The 15,346-nt window shown below is 44.9% G+C and overlaps 1 protein-coding gene across 7 annotated transcripts; it reads left to right on the top strand.

Moving 5' to 3' along the window:
* Positions 1-1,233: 1,233 nt before the first annotated feature.
* On the top strand, positions 1,234-15,115 carry TXNL4A (thioredoxin like 4A). 7 transcript variants are annotated; one of them, XR_015767025.1, is made up of 6 exons: positions 1,239-1,314; positions 1,743-1,928; positions 11,562-11,665; positions 12,689-12,851; positions 13,251-13,386; positions 14,709-14,815. XR_015767025.1 is itself a non-coding variant. In XM_028095875.2 (4 exons), exons 2-4 carry the CDS (start codon positions 1,776-1,778, stop codon positions 14,878-14,880), a joined length of 429 nt encoding a protein of 142 aa, XP_027951676.1. In that variant the 5' UTR covers positions 1,234-1,314; positions 1,716-1,775; the 3' UTR covers positions 14,881-15,115. The 7 variants fall into 7 exon arrangements, 5 of the variants coding, with proteins under 5 accessions (XP_027951676.1, XP_027951675.1, XP_027951677.1 ...); XR_015767024.1 differs by having other exon boundaries at positions 12,689-13,386; XM_028095875.2 differs by lacking the exons at positions 12,689-12,851; positions 13,251-13,386 and having other exon boundaries at positions 1,234-1,314; positions 1,716-1,928; positions 14,709-15,115.
* Positions 15,116-15,346: the final 231 nt, after the last annotated feature.

A 15,346-nucleotide genomic window follows, 5' to 3' on the forward strand; every position in this document is an offset into this window, starting at 1 on the left:
TCTGCTTCTCCCTCTCCCTCTGCCCCTCCCCCTCCCCCTCGTGCTCTCCCTGGCTCACGCTCTCTCAAATAAATAAAATCTAAAAAAAAAAAAAAAAAAGTGCAGCCACTTTTAAAAACAGTTTGGCAATTCCACAAAATGTTATCAATAAGACCCAGGCATTCCACTCATATATACCCAGAAAAATGAAAACTTAAATCCATACAAAAACTTACACAGATGTTCGCAGCAGCATTATGCATGATGGCCAGAAAATGGAAACAGCCAAATATCAATTAGCTGATGGATAAATAAAATGCATATATCCATACAATGGAATATTAACCAGCAATAAAAAGGACTAAACCCTGATGCCCACTACACTATGAGCTTTAAGATGATGCTGACTGAAAGAAGTCGGTCACAGAAGACTCCATCGTATATGCTTCCACTTAGATGAAATGTCTAGTTAGTGGTTACCAGAGGATGAAGGGAAGAAGGGAACTGGGACTTTTTTTCCAGGATGACGACAACTCTCTACAGTTAGATTGTAGTGGTGGTTCTGCAACTCTTAAGAAAACCACCTTCACTTAAAGGAGTGAACCTTACAGTAGGTACATGATCCTCAAATAAGCTTGTTCACAAAAAGATGCATCTGGAGGTGGATACGGGTGACGGTTGAATAATAACTTTTATATGCATTTTATACAGTAACTTACGCCTTAGCTTGGAGAACCCTTCTGTTGACAAACTGGTTTGACAAGTAAATGTGTCCGGAAAGCATGATTGCCATGATTAATTTCGGGGGACTTGGTGTGGAGCAAACAGGACAAGCCCTTCTTCAGCGATGCCATGCTCTCTGCCCAGCGGTCTTGGTCCCCGGATCACAGGGGTCCTCTGTCTCCAGTCCCCCTCCCCCCAGGCCCAGGGGTCCTCTCAGTCCGGACCCGAACCCCGCCTCGTTGGTCCGCTCAGCCAGCCGCCCCCTCCGCACTCCCGGGTCGCCGTGGCGCCGCGGTGAAGCTGGGTCTCTCCGACGGGCCTGCCTGGTACTGCCAACAGGTCCGGTAAAGCCGGGCCCCTCGGGATCGCGGCAGCACCTCCGAAAACCTAAGCCGCGGGGCCGGCGCGGGGACCACCTGCCCGCACGCGCCCCGCCCCGCGCTGACTGGAGCCCAGAGCCCCTGGAGTCACGCCCCTCCCAGCGCCGGGCGCGCGTCCCACGTTGGCGGACACGCGCACGCCTTCGTCGGCGCGCACGCACCGTCCGGCACGCGTACACGCCGGGAAGGACCGCCGGGCGGGACGCCGTAGTCGGCAGAGGAGCGAGCGAAGGCAGGTGGGGGGCCGGGGAGGGAGGGGGCGGGAGCCGAGGGAGGCGGGAGGCGATCGCCAGGGTCTCCGCGCCGGGGCTGGGGTCTGCGGGCGTCCTCTCAGTCCCGTCCCCCCTCCAGGGGTAGCGCTCGGGGCTTGGGCTGGGGGGAGGGGAGGCGAGGTCCCCATGGTCCCGGCCCCTCCCCGCCGTGGGACCGAGGGGCGCGGGCGGGGTGACGGGCGGGGGTCTCCGCGCCGGGGCTGGGGTCTGCGGGCGTCCTCTCAGTCCCGTCCCCCCTCCAGGGGTAGCGCTCGGGGCTTGGGCTGGGGGGGGGAGGCGAGGTCCCCATGGCCCCGGCCCCTCCCCGCCGTGGGACCGAGGGGCGCGGGCGGGGTGACGCTCAGGCCCCCTTGCCCAGCAGTCCGCGGGAAGGAGCGGGTGCTCGCAGTTCTCCTCGCAGACCCCCGGACCCGCCTCCGAGATGTCGTATATGCTCCCGCACTTGCACAACGGCTGGCAGGTGGATCAGGCCATTCTTTCGGAGGAGGACCGCGTGGTGGTCATTCGCTTTGGACACGACTGGGACCCCACCTGCATGAAGATGGACGAGGTGCTCTACAGCATAGCCGAGAAGGTAACGCGGCTCGGCCGTGCGCGGGGCGTTCCGGGACCGGCCTGGGGATTGGTGTGGTCTGTTTCCTCCGCTTGGCCGGTTAGCAGAGTTTAAAAGTGAGGTTACACGTGCGTCCCGGGCCCTTGTTCGCGCCTTCCTTTCTCACACGCAGCACATTCCGCAGAGAGCTTGTGCACATTAGCTGCTGCCTTCTTCTGGGAGAGGTTTCGTCGACTCTCCGGTCTTAAAGAGGTTCATGATTCCTCCTCTGCAGAGCCATGAACAAAACACACTTAGAGACTTTGGCAAGAACGATGGAGTCTACTTAAATTGCTTAGTTTAAAAGGATTGTCCATTTTTGATACATTGTTTCTTGTGTTTGTGAAGCAGAACATTCCTGTTAAGCGGATGGTAAACCCTGTTACTTTTCTTCTGGTCTTTTCCCTTCCATTCTCTTTGTAAGTCACTTGATTTATAGCTTCGAGTGATTGAGTTGCAGGAGATGTCAGGAGAAAATAGAATTGTGCTCCTGATTTTTAATATTAGTACTCTAGCTTGTCATGGTGCTTGTTTGCTGATAAGGAAAGTGCCGTCCTTGGCACTGCTTTGTAACCAGGGCTTAGTGCTTTTCTGTAGTTTCCTCATGGTGATTTGAAGATAACTTTAATTGGGAGTTTTGCAATTGTAGCAATAGGACAAAGAGCAAATATATTACGGTGTTAATAAAATATCTAACTTATTGATATTCCATAGATAATTTGAGAGGTCATTTTAATGAAGAGTAAAAGTAATGGAAACACTGAAGCCATGTTTTTTTCCAGAGGAATAAGGGGTTAAAATAACTTGGTAGATAGTAACAGATGTAAGGATCTATCTTGTATTTAGGAAAGGAAAAATTGTCTGACCTTCCAGGACTTCTGGTGGGCTCAGTCAGTAGAGCATGAGACTCTTGATCTTGGGGTCCTGAGTTCGAGCCCCACATTGGGGTTAGTTTACTTAAAAAAACAAACAACTATCTAACCTTTCATTGCTAATTTTTACTACCCCCTATTTGGTAGAAGAGGCAAAGTGCGGCATGGGTGGTGGCATTGGGAACACTAGAGACCATTCTTCCGTGTCAGTCATCATGAGCATCACTTGGAATACTTGTGAAGTGCATCTCAGAGGTTCTGATTCTGTTGGTCAGGGGTGAGGTCCAGAAACAGCCCTTTTAAGAAGCTGCCCTGGGAATTCTGATGTGACTTTGAAAAACCCCTCGACAGAGGTCAGGATCAGAGTAGGTGTGCTGTGGTTACCAGCCATTCCCTTCCTCTTCCTCAAGGAGCTTGGGGAGAACTCGGGAGAGCAGCAGTTTTCTGACACTGGGGATCCTCCCACTTGGGTTCAGAAGTCGTAAATGAAGTGGTGCCAGGAAGTCACTTACGCCTTGCTTAGGTTATAGTGGTTAAGGGCAGATACTGCCGAGGTCAGTGAGGAACTGCCCACAGGCACTTTTCTGAGAAGCACACTGAGGCTCTGTTCACTTTGAAATAACGTAGGGTGGGTGTTCTGAATTCTACGTTGCAGGTGGTGGTATAAACATCAGGTGATGACCGCCTCCCCCTGTCCTCAGCACAAGGTCAGGATGCTTAGAGATGAGATGGTCATTTGGCTCTTCACATCTGAGCAAAACCAGCAAAATGCTCTTAGCTAGGAGATAGATTTTGTGTGTTAACATAAGCTTTTAGGGACTTTTATAGGAGTTTTTTCTCATCCCTTTATGTCGTTATAGACTGAATCTCCGTATCGTTGGTGGACGCACTCTTTTTTTGGTATTGACCCTGTTGATAAGAACAGCTTAACTAGGCTCACTTTGAGTATTTTTCTTTGTTTTTTTTAAGGTACTTTTCCTTTTGTCCAAAAATTTTAGTGAACTTTTAATAAAATATTATTACAGTACAGTTACTAAAAATGCAAACTTGAAACGCATCACAAGTTTATTGCTTTATTTTCTTCTTAGTATAAAGGCAAAATAAGAGTTTATAATTCTGGAAGCCCTTTTTGGGGAAGCTCAAGAGGAATTTTTGAAACTTAAGGTTTTAGTATAAAGAACAACTTAACTCTCTATTTAAAAATCTCCCTCTGCAGAAATGGCAGATAGTGGGGGATCTTCCTCATCTTGTTACGAGTCCTGTTTGGATACCCCAGCTGTTTTAAAGTGAGTAAAAGTTCCACTGTTTAGGCTGGACTTTATTCGATTGTTTCTCCTGGAATGTGGTGTGTTGACTTGATGCTTTGGCAGTGCCAGCCTCCAGACCCCCACCTCATGCTGGGTTAGTTTTGAGCTGCACTGAAAACGTAAGAAATCTGCGAGACAATTTTATAGATGTCTGGAATTTGGTAGAGTGATAATAACAAAGTTTCCTGTTCAGCAGCTGATTTTATGCACAGCCTCAAAGAGAGACTGTGTTGTGTACCTCTGAGCTGTCTTGCCATTTTGTAGGAACAGTTTGTCACAGCTCATCCCATGATGGGAAGGAATAAATGGGACATTTAATTTTTGTGTGTTAAAAAAACGCATACAAATAGAGTTTAAAATATGCAAAACCTCAATGATATCATTGACTCATGATCATACATTCTAATAAAGTTGTATATAGGACAAATATATGTATGGAACTTTTGGAAATGATCTTAAGGGATCATTCTTAAGCGTTGCATAAAGTAAATCAAACCTTATTGGAAGCTGATGTTCAGTCAAATGAACTATCTCATAAGGGCCAAGAAAATGCATATGTTTGCTATGGATTTGTGTTTCTGGGTATGACAGCCTTGGAGCTAGCAGCAAGCTATGAGGGGCAGGATGGAGTGCTGGCTAAGAGTAGGGGCCAAGCTAGCTCCTGCTACTTACTCCCATGTGATCTTAAGTAACTTGTCTCTGTGCCTCATTTTACTCATCTGTAAGAAAAGGACAGTAGTGCCTAACCTGTAGGGTAGTCGTGAGGCTAGAATTAATAGAACGACTTCTGGAACACTTCCTGTCACAAAGCAAGTAACATATTCCGTAATCATTAGCCACTGTTATCAGCATCATCATTCACATCACAAAATTTGCAGGAGTTATTGTGATAGAGCTAATCAGGCAAATATTTTGGGAAAATAAAGTTACCATGCAGTTTTTTGATGGCTTTGACATGAATTACCTAAAAATTGGCTCTTCAGAAATAAAATACATAGTGGCAATTGACAGTCCAGAAAATGTTTTTCCAGCATTTTATGTGGGTTCTTGGCTGGAGGAGGAGCTCTATTCAGAAGGTTGGAATGGTGGTTGGTATACTGTGCGGGCCTTCAGTCTTAGTGATTCGCGTGAGTTACTTTCACTTGGAGACAGGTCATGTAGAAGGGCTGCTGAACAGCTTAATCAGTGACCTGCTGAAGAAAGAAAAAGGAGGTGTACTTATAAAATGTGTAGGCAACAGGGCTGGAAAGGATGTTTACTATTATAAATGATCAGCAACTTGATAATAGAAACGAAATTTGTACATAGAGTTCTTGGTTTTTAAAAAATACTGGTAACAACCAATTAAAATTACTGCAAACATAGCAGGTAAAATATTATTTTAGATATAGAAGACTTATGCAAATAAGTTTAAAGTACCATTTAAAAAGATGACTCCCATGGGTAGAGAGGCAAAGAACTTAAAAAAGAGGAGATTCTAATGGTTAAGTAAACTTCAGAGCCATACACATTAAAATAGTGTACTATTGTTTCTTAGATATATCAAAGATAAAAAAAGGTATTTATTGTGGTGTGGAGAAAGTTAATACTGATATCCTTTTGGAAAGCAATTTGGCATTGTATGAAAAGTCTTAAGGACTCAGTCACCCTCCCTCTTCAGTAGGCAAACTTATATGCTCTACAAGACTTTTGCTATAATTTCTAGCAAACTGGAAGCAACAACAATCAGTGTCTGGTGGTAGGAGAGCATGGTGATGACTGTAATCTCTAGTTTTTGAGCATTTAGACCAGTTACCTTGCCAGGTAGGACACAGACCTCTGACCATGGCCCCCATGATGACTCCTGAGGTAGGGATGCCAAGTAATTTGTCCAGACTCGGAGATGGACAGTTGGGATTTGAACTGGGAATGTCCTCGGCAGTGGATGGAATATTATTTGGCCGTTAAAAATGATTTAAGCTTTTTAAATACCGTGGGCCTTTGTTAATGATGTCAGCTGGAGAAAGCAGAATGTATGTGATTTCCTCACGAGTGAAGGTCTGGGGAAAGGGAAACACTTTTCACTGTAAGACACTCGTATTCTATTAATTTTATTTGACTGTCATATTTTTAAATTATATAACTTGTTTAAAAAATACTGGGCTGGAGCATCTGGTTGGCTCAGTCAGAAGAGCGTGCAACTCTCGATCTTGAGGTCTTGAGTTCAAGCCCCATGTTCGGAGTAGAGTTTACTTAAAAAAAATTCTGGGCTGGACACATGGCAGTGGTTTTTCCATTCCACTTCTGTATTTTCAAAGTGAATATTATTTATTTATTTATTTATTTTTAAGATTTTATTTATTTGACAGAGAGAGAGATAGCGAGAACAGGAACACAAGCAGGGGGAGCGGGAGAGGGAGAAGCAGGCTTCCTGCTGAGCAGAGAGCTTGATGTGGGACTCGATCCCAGGACCCTGGGATCATGACCTGAGCTGAAGGCAGACACTTAATGACTGAGCCCGTGAACATTTTTTAAATGGAGAAAATATAGTAGATACCTAGCTTCATTTCAGTTTATAAAAAATACACAGGGTTATAGTTAAGCACAGATTCCTTAATGCGTGTGAAATATTCAGGCAAAATAGTTCAGACCGTGTGGAAGGCATCACGGCAGAAGTCATGTACCCCGTGTTAGGAGAAGCTTTGACAAATGGAGGCTTTTCCAGAGGCAAAAGACTGGCAGGGAGGCACAGAGCTGGAGGAAGTCCACTCGGTGCTGCCTGTCTGGATGTGCGATCCCTTTCTCTGCAAGTCCGTGAGAACCTTTGTCCGGAAGAAGTGGCACCATCTCTGAAGGCTGGTTTCTTTTGAACTCTGAACTCAGGGTTACATAATTAAACTCATGATGTCCAAAAACACATTTTTAGTGACAATAACGTGTTTCTTGTGTTTCAAAATACAAGTTTATTGTTAAAGTTCATTCAGTAAACATTTACTAGTACTGTGTGAGTCAGGTACTGTTTGGCTCTGAGGACAGATCGGTAAAGACACAGACATGGTTCTGAGCCTCACATTTATCTGCAGGACCATAACGTAATTCATATAGGGGGGAAGAAAATTAAGTACTGGGGTGTCACTTGGTGGTTTACTTCTTCTTTTTTCTTTTTTTTTTTTTTAGAGCAAGTGAGTGAGCGGTAGGAGGGGCAGAGGGAGGGGCAGAGACATTCTCAAGCAGATTCCCCACTGAGCACAGAGCCCGACATGGGGCTTGATCTCAGGACCCTGAGATCATAGCCTGAGCTGAAACCAAGAGTTGGATGCTCAACCTGGCTGTGCCACCGAGGTGCCCCTGTTTATTTTACTCCTGAATGTGCGAGAGTTTTCTTACTCACCATTGGAAGCAAAAGGAAATAGGGCCTGCTCTTAAAGTCTCACTATAAAAACCAGCATTTATAGTGTGAAAATTATGTGATATTGAGTTGGGGTAGTTGAATGTCCTCATGTATAAAATAGATGAGATATATTTTGATCACTTTTTTTTTTTTTAAGATTTTATTTATTTATTTGACAGAGAAAGACACAGCGAGAGAGGGAACACAAGCGGGGGGAGTGGGAGAGGGAGAAGCAGGCTTCCCGTGGAGCAGGGAGCCCGATGCGGGGCTCAATCCCAGGACTCCGGGATCATGACCTGAGCTAAAGGCAGACGCTTAACGACTGAGCCACCCAGGCGCCCCTATTTTGATCACTTTTAAGAAGATGGGGTTTCGTGTGTCAATTTCTGCTTTAACTTGGGAAATTTGGACGTTCTAGGAAACAGAACCAGTTGGCTAAATAATTCACATTGAGTCAGAAAGGCATCTTGGGTTTCCGTTGGATTGGCAGCTTATGCTTTAGGAGGCAAATGTACGTCTATATGTCTGGTTATACTATAATGTTAATATCTTCATTTTAAATTATGGCATCTTTGTTTTATATGTAAAAAGTAATAAAGTATCTCTGCTTAGTGAAATTCAGGTGTAGGCAGAAGGTCAAGTTAACTCGCAGGGTCACTTTGGCCCGGACAGCTCTGCAGAGGAGCGTGCTGCTGTCTTGAGGGATGTAGAAGGAACATTTTGCACAGAGGCTCTTTGGACCAGTGGTGCACAGCACACATCACCACACAGCCACCTTCTCTTCTTCTACCAGGAAAAGAGGGAGTTGGAGGTGGCGGGGGAGACCCTACCTCTCTACACCTGAGACCCTCAGTGACTTCCCTCTTTTCATAGCCAGGCTCCTTGCAGGGCCTGTCCATACTTAATGCCTTGTGTGGGTCTTGCACGGTCACTGATGACCTTCCAGTAGCCAGAATCACAGATGCCCACAGCCTTTGTCTGACATGAGCTCTCTGGTACTTGACCCAGCTCTCTCTGTGGATGGGTCCCTTGACTTGGTTTGTGAGTGTGCCTCCCTGGCCACCCCTATCCTTCCCTTGGCTCTCCAATGGGCTGGCTGGACCAGCCACCTGTTGGATGCAGACGGCAGTGGTGTCCTTAGCAGAGCCATCCCAGAATTACTTGTAAGACCTTCTCTCTAGATGCTCCTTAGGTTTCTCAAGTCCCCAACCCACTCCTTACTTGGAAACAAACAAGTAAATAACCTGAACTTCTTAGGCCTAGAAGGGCCCTTGTCTGCAATTCCAGGTTCACGTTCCACCTCTAACCCCATGTCCCAGGTGCTGCCTCTGCCCTTGCCTTGTCCTCTCCTGGCATCTTTAACTTGCACATGCTGCTCTCCTAGCCTGGCACATTCCCCACTCCCCCAGGGCCTCCTGCCCCCTTTGGGCAGGCTAATTCCTTCAAGACTTGGGTAGGGAATCCCATCCAGAGGTTGGGCTTTGGAGCCAGATTTGGTGAGTCTCAGCTTTGCTACTTGCTTCCCTGTGCAGCTTAGAGTCACTGTCTTTCTGAGCCTTAATTTCATTGTACACAAAACATTAATAATGTCTCTATTTGGGGGTGTTAAAAGAATTAGAAATAAGGAGTGTCTTGCACAGAGTGGGCTCTCAGTCTGTGGTGAGGAAAGAGCATGTTCCAGGTTTTGGGGGTAAGTGACCTTGACATGATACTTTGCTTCCCGCTAGAATTCAGAGTGGGGGTTAGATAGACCCAGATAGAACAAGAAGGCAAAGGAGATGTAGACTTGTATCTTTAAACAAGTTACTTTTATTCAATTGCCTCCTGATTATGAAATGTCCATTGAGTTGAGTCCTTATGTTATTTAAAATTTTTTGCATACAATAAAAAGGACAAAAGTTGTGATTTTACTTTTTTCTAAAGTACATAATTTATAGTCCTGCCCACTGATTTTTAGACTAATTGAATATTTACATGGTGATTCCATAAGTTAATATTTAATATAATAATTGTTATTGGTGTTTATTTTGTGCATCAGCCAACAGAGCAAGGCATTGAAGGGATAAAAATAAGTCAGGGTTCCTACCTGACCATTTTGTGTATATTTATACACACTGACCAATTTATGGTCTTAACTTCTGTGCTGCAGTTTCTGTTTTATTTTTAAATAAAATCAGAACACAATTGATATGTTAACCATGAAAATAAAACTGGGTTCTGGTGACCTGACCAGCACATTCTCACTGTTGGCACAGGAAACCAGGATTTCAGAGATGGGGATCAACAATATAAAGGTGCTGCATTAAGGCTTTTTGGAAGCAGTGGCAGACAGCGGGCACATGGTGGTGTCAGAGCCCTCACGCTGCTGCTTGAGGGTTTTTTAGGTTTTCTCCTGACCAGTGCTGTGGGGCAAAAGGAGTCCTCGTTAGATGTAAACTTTTTTTGGTGATGGTGGCTTAAGTTTCTCTGTTAAGTATTTTTTAATAGTCCCCAAAGCAGAGAGGAGCATACCCATCTGACCCTATCGCTCAGGTTCAGCAGTTCCCAATACTTTGTCAGTCTTGTGTCACCTGACCCCTGGCATTTTTTATGCTGCAGTATGTAAAGCAAATCCCAGAAACCACATTATTTCATCTGCAAATATATTCAGAATTTTAGAATTAGTTTTGTATGCATTTCCTGGGGCTGCAGTAACAAAGCCCCACAAACTGGGCAGAGGAAACAACAGAAGTCTGTCCTCTCACATTCTGGGGGCCGAGAGTTCTAAACCAAAGCATTTGCAGGGCCACGCAGCCTCTGAAACCTTCTAGGGAGAATGCCTCCGCACATCCTCCATGCTCTGGAGTCGTCCGCCATCTTTGGTACTCTTGGCTTGTAGATGTCTCGCTCTCTAAAAGTCACTCATGGCCACTTCTCTAAAGGACACCATCCGGAATGGCCGGTCTCACCATAGCTGATGACATCTGCAAGGACCCTCTTCCAAATAAGGCCACATTCTGAGGACTGGGGGTTAGGACTCCCGCCTATCTCTTTGTGTGGGGGGACAGCTCAGCCCATAACATACTGATTGGTGTAAGCTTCCTGGAAGGCATTGAGACAGCATTTATAAGGGCTTTTAAAATGTCATGTCCTTTGTTATATTCTATTTTAGGAATTTATCTTTGGAAATAATGAAATATGTACACAAATTAAGGGTAAGAATGTTCATAGGTGAATAATTGGTATTAATGAAAAATCTGAATTATTTTCATGAAAAATCAGAAAATAATGGAAGAATGGTAAAATAATGACAACCATTTGATAAAGTATTATGTAGCCATAAATATTGTGTTTGGGGAAAATATATAATTTGTATAAGAGAATGTCCATAATTAAAGCAGTATATAAAATACTATGGTATGATCACATTTTATTTAAACAGTATAGACAGATGTGTGTGTGTGTGTGTGTGTGTAACAGAAAAAAATGGGAAAGAATTTACTAAAAATATATTTGGAGCAATTAACTCTGGTTGTTGGGATTGGAGGTGATTCTGCTTTAATAATAGTTTTCTGAGTTTTCTAAATCCTGTCTGATGAACTTGGAATTAGTGAAAAAAAATGAAAGAATATTTGTTATATGCAATGTTATTTGGAGTACTAGTCTACTCATATTTGTAGGTGTTCAAACCTAAGTGGGAGAAACGTATGGCTGAATTCTAAAGGCATGTCTTAAAGCAGTTGTTGATTGTATGCAATAAAGTATTTGGAAAAGTACAAATTTAAAAAAGTTCATATAGATTATTACTAGATCAGCATGAATAATGTATCTTTGGACATTTTCTGCAGGAGTCCCATAACTTGGTATTCTGAAAATGTTAAAGCAAGGTTAACAGCCAGTTGTCAGGACCCTGAACGTCTTGAATTGTCTTCCTGTGTGTTAGCGCTCCTGGAAAAAAAATGTTGGGGAGTTGGTTTGAAAATTGTCCTCTATACACAGATTCTTGCGTTTGTTTTTTAGTGTGCTTTTACAGAATAAGAAATTGATGTGTTATTTTATAGGGTTTTTTTCAATCTCTTACTTTTAGGTTAAAAATTTTGCAGTTATTTATCTTGTGGATATTACAGAAGTGCCTGACTTCAACAAAATGTATGAGTTATACGATCCGTGTACTGTCATGTTTTTCTTCAGGTATGTTCTCTTAAAGTTAACACTTCAGTTGAATATTGTTGGTTTGGAAGTTTGATGTAATCAAGATATCTTTACACTTGATGGTATTTATGTAATAAAGCTGAGTAACATCATGAGTCAAAAAAAGTTGTGGAGATTTAATTCGGAAAGAAATCACCATTTGTCATTGTTTTTACTTGTCAAATTTTCTGTTTATTGTTACTACAAAAGTTGATAAATAGCAATATTAAGCATTAGACATACCCCGTTCCTAACTGGTAGGGAATGTCTGGGTGGATTGTATAGGGTGTGTATTGGCTTTATATTCTGTGTAACAAATGAGCTCAATGTTCTGTTGCTCCAAGTTCGGGCAGGCTCAGTGGGTTTCCTCTCAGGGTCTCATGAGGCCCCAGTCACGGGTTGGGCCCTTTTCGGCGCCGTCAGGTGGGGAAGAAGCCACTGGCTCATTGGGTTGTTGGCTGAATGCAGTTTCCTGTGGTCATGGGCCTGAGGTCGCTGACTCCTTGCTGGCTGTATGCTGGGCCCTCCCTGCTCCTGGAGGCCCTTCCATCTCCACAGCCTGCACCTTCTCTGCAATTTCCTGTTCTGTCTCTATGAGGCTGTGAATGGAATAGACTCACCCAAATAATCCAGGATTATCTCCTTACCTTTAAAGTCAGTTGACTAGTAACCTTCGAAACATCTGCCAGACTCCATTTGTCTGTAACGTCACTGATGGTTGGCGTCTTACCACATCACAGTCCCAGGGACAAGGGCAGGAACTTCATGGGGTTGAATTTAGGATTTTGTTTACCACGGTCTGCCTTCTGGCTCCAAAGATTCACGTCCTTACCATATGCAAAATCAGGCATGGATGAGGCTTCTTAGGCTCCTGGACACCCCTTATCTGTGGCCCCAGCTTTCCCAGCACACAGTGTGGGACAGCATAGGAAATAGGTCTGGTTTCTCAAGGGGACGTGAGAAAGAAGGGGCTGACACCCCAGCCCTGGGAGGGTTCTGCCTGGGCTTTCCTGCCTTTTCCAGGAAAGGTATGTACAGCTGGACCATGTTTCAGCCTACTTCAGCCAGTAGCGTTTTGGAGTTCTGTCATCTCCTTTCACTGCACCATCGGTAGTCCCTGTCCTGGGCGAAGATCCAGGAGGCACGCCGTTCCTCACTTCGGAGCTTCCCTGGGCTTCCGCACAAGGTCGTGTGGCCTCTTCCATGTCTCTGCTATGTCTGCATTGTAGCATCTTCTGCCCTCTGTAGGGGCTGGGACTTCATTCTTTCTGTTAGTGGTTCTTACACCACGTTGTCTGTCCACAGCAGGGAGAAAGCAGGCAGCCCCTTCAAGACTTGGCTGTTTCCTCAGGTGCACATCCAGGTGCATCCTTGCGACTTCTGGTTTCCACAGAAGCAGGACACTGGCCCTGATGTCATGTCCCCAAGGAACAAGGGCCCCTTTCCTCCATCCCCAGCAGTGCGTTCCTTCCTTCCTTTAGAGCCCGCACCAGCCGTGCTCCCCAAGTCCGTGTTTCTACAGTCTCTTCAAAGCAGTCTAGGTCTTTTCTGTCATGCTGCTCAAAATTCTCCCCAAACCCTTCAGGTGCGACTCGTGAGGATTGTCTTGGGTCCAGCCTCCTGCTGCCAGGCTGGCCTCCTGTGGCCAGCCCGACCAAGGCACAATGGATGCTGTGGTGGAAGAGGCTGCAGAAAGAAGGCACTGGATGCTGGTGTATCAGGTCTGGCTCTGCTCTCAGAAGAGAAGAACCTCCTTCCACTCTTTCTAAGACAAGGCACATCAGTACTTAAGTTAATTTTCTCACCAAATGTGTATATTGAGTCCTGCCAGGTTTTGTGGTCTAGCGACAGGACATTAAGTCAGATAAGACTGGGTTCCTGCCATCACCGAACTGCACGGATTGGCGACAGCTGAGTAAATGAGCAAAGGGAAACAGGTGCCAGAAGACGGGTATTTATAGAGACACAAGTACTGAGTCAGCATGGCGGGAGCTGAAGGACATCTGGAGGAAGTTTAGAATGAGCTCGTGCATTCCAGGGGTGGGCGGGCACACGGGCATGAAAAGTCGGGCCGTATCAGGGGAACCTGCAACAACATGGTGGCTGACAGGTGACGGAGGGAGGAACAGGGTCCAGACCCCCAGATTCCTGGGCCCGAGTGAGGATGTGGAATGTTATCCTGAAAGTAAATGTTTGCAGCAGAGAAGAAACATCAAATTTGCCTTTTGGATGCTCCCTCTGGTTGGAAGGCGGCCAGACTGGAGACTTCAGGGTGGAGTACTTCATTCTTGTAGAAGTGAAAAGTTAAATAAATGAAAACTAATCTTCAACAAACTTGGAAAAATTCGTGCACCAAGGACAACAAGGGTTAATATCTTTGTAAAGTACACATATAAATTCATTTTAAAAAGTAGCCTCTTAAAAAATAAGTTTGTAAAGTATCATCTACATCCCTAATTGTAGAATTGCAAAATATACCGACTTCACAATTAGGACTTTATTATTAATAAAGGTGTACACAGGTGCTCACAAGAGCACCATGAAAAACTCATATTGTATTTCCTAGGTAAATTAGTAACAACCCTCTGGAAAACAGTTTCCCTTTCCAAGTGACTAGTTGTCCTGTAGCGTATTTGTCCTAAGGGAGTAGCTAAACAGAACGTCTGCACCGTGCATGGCGAACAGTTTCCCTTTCCAAGTGACTAGTTGTCCTGTAGCGTATTTGTCCTAAGGGAGTAGCTAAACAGAACGTCTGCACCATGCATGGAAAACAGTTTCCCTTTCCAAGTGACTAGTTGTCCTGTAGCGTATTTGTCCTAAGGGAGTAGCTAAACAGAACGTCTGCACCGTGCATGGCGAGCGTTTTTAAAATAGTATTTAGGTTGTTTCCATCTTCTAAATCGTGGTGGATCCTCTGGACTGTGTGTGTTCTTAACTGATGTTAAACAGGAGCTTGTGATGGTGGGAAACAGAAGGCATTTTTTTTCATGGAACTCTTTTTTAGAAGGATTTTTGTGAGCCTTGACCCCTTGTCTCTTTGCAGGAACAAGCACATCATGATTGACCTGGGTACTGGTAACAACAACAAGATCAACTGGGCCATGGAAGACAAACAGGAAATGATAGACATCATCGAGACTGTGTACCGGGGCGCCCGGAAAGGTCGCGGCCTGGTCGTGTCTCCGAAGGACTACTCCACGAAGTACAGATACTGAGCTCAGCCCAGCCTCCGTGCACAGAAATGGTGTGCAGTCGTTTTCATGTGGAAATATTGGAAATTATTTAAAGCCTTAGAGAAAGCGTTTGGAGGAGAATACAAAGATGAAGGGGTTGGAGGGTCTTTGCAGTAAGGGTTGTATGGCCTCAACTCTCTGCCTGCCTGGCCGTTGTATTTTTATATTAGCAAATATCTGTAAATATCTAGCCGAAATAAATACGCAGTAATGGAAAGTCGTAATTGCTTGTTTCTTAAGAAACTTGCCATACAGATTACTGATTTTGGCGGTCCAAAATTACTTATCTTTCCCATTGGAGTGGAATTCAGGTGTATGTCCTGTGGGGCCACTGTGTTTGGTTCGCCTGGTGGTGGGGATCCGTGTGAGCTTCCCAGGGCTGCCGTAACAAAGAGGCCCAGACTGGGTGACAACGGTCATGAGCTGTGTTGCAAATCTGAAGGCAAGA

This window comes from Eumetopias jubatus, unplaced genomic scaffold (genome assembly GCF_037043125.1).
Source record: "Eumetopias jubatus isolate StellerSeaLion01/CBP00866 unplaced genomic scaffold, mEumJub1_p1.0 scaffold_16, whole genome shotgun sequence".
In the NCBI taxonomy this organism is placed as follows: Eukaryota; Metazoa; Chordata; class Mammalia; order Carnivora; family Otariidae; genus Eumetopias; species Eumetopias jubatus.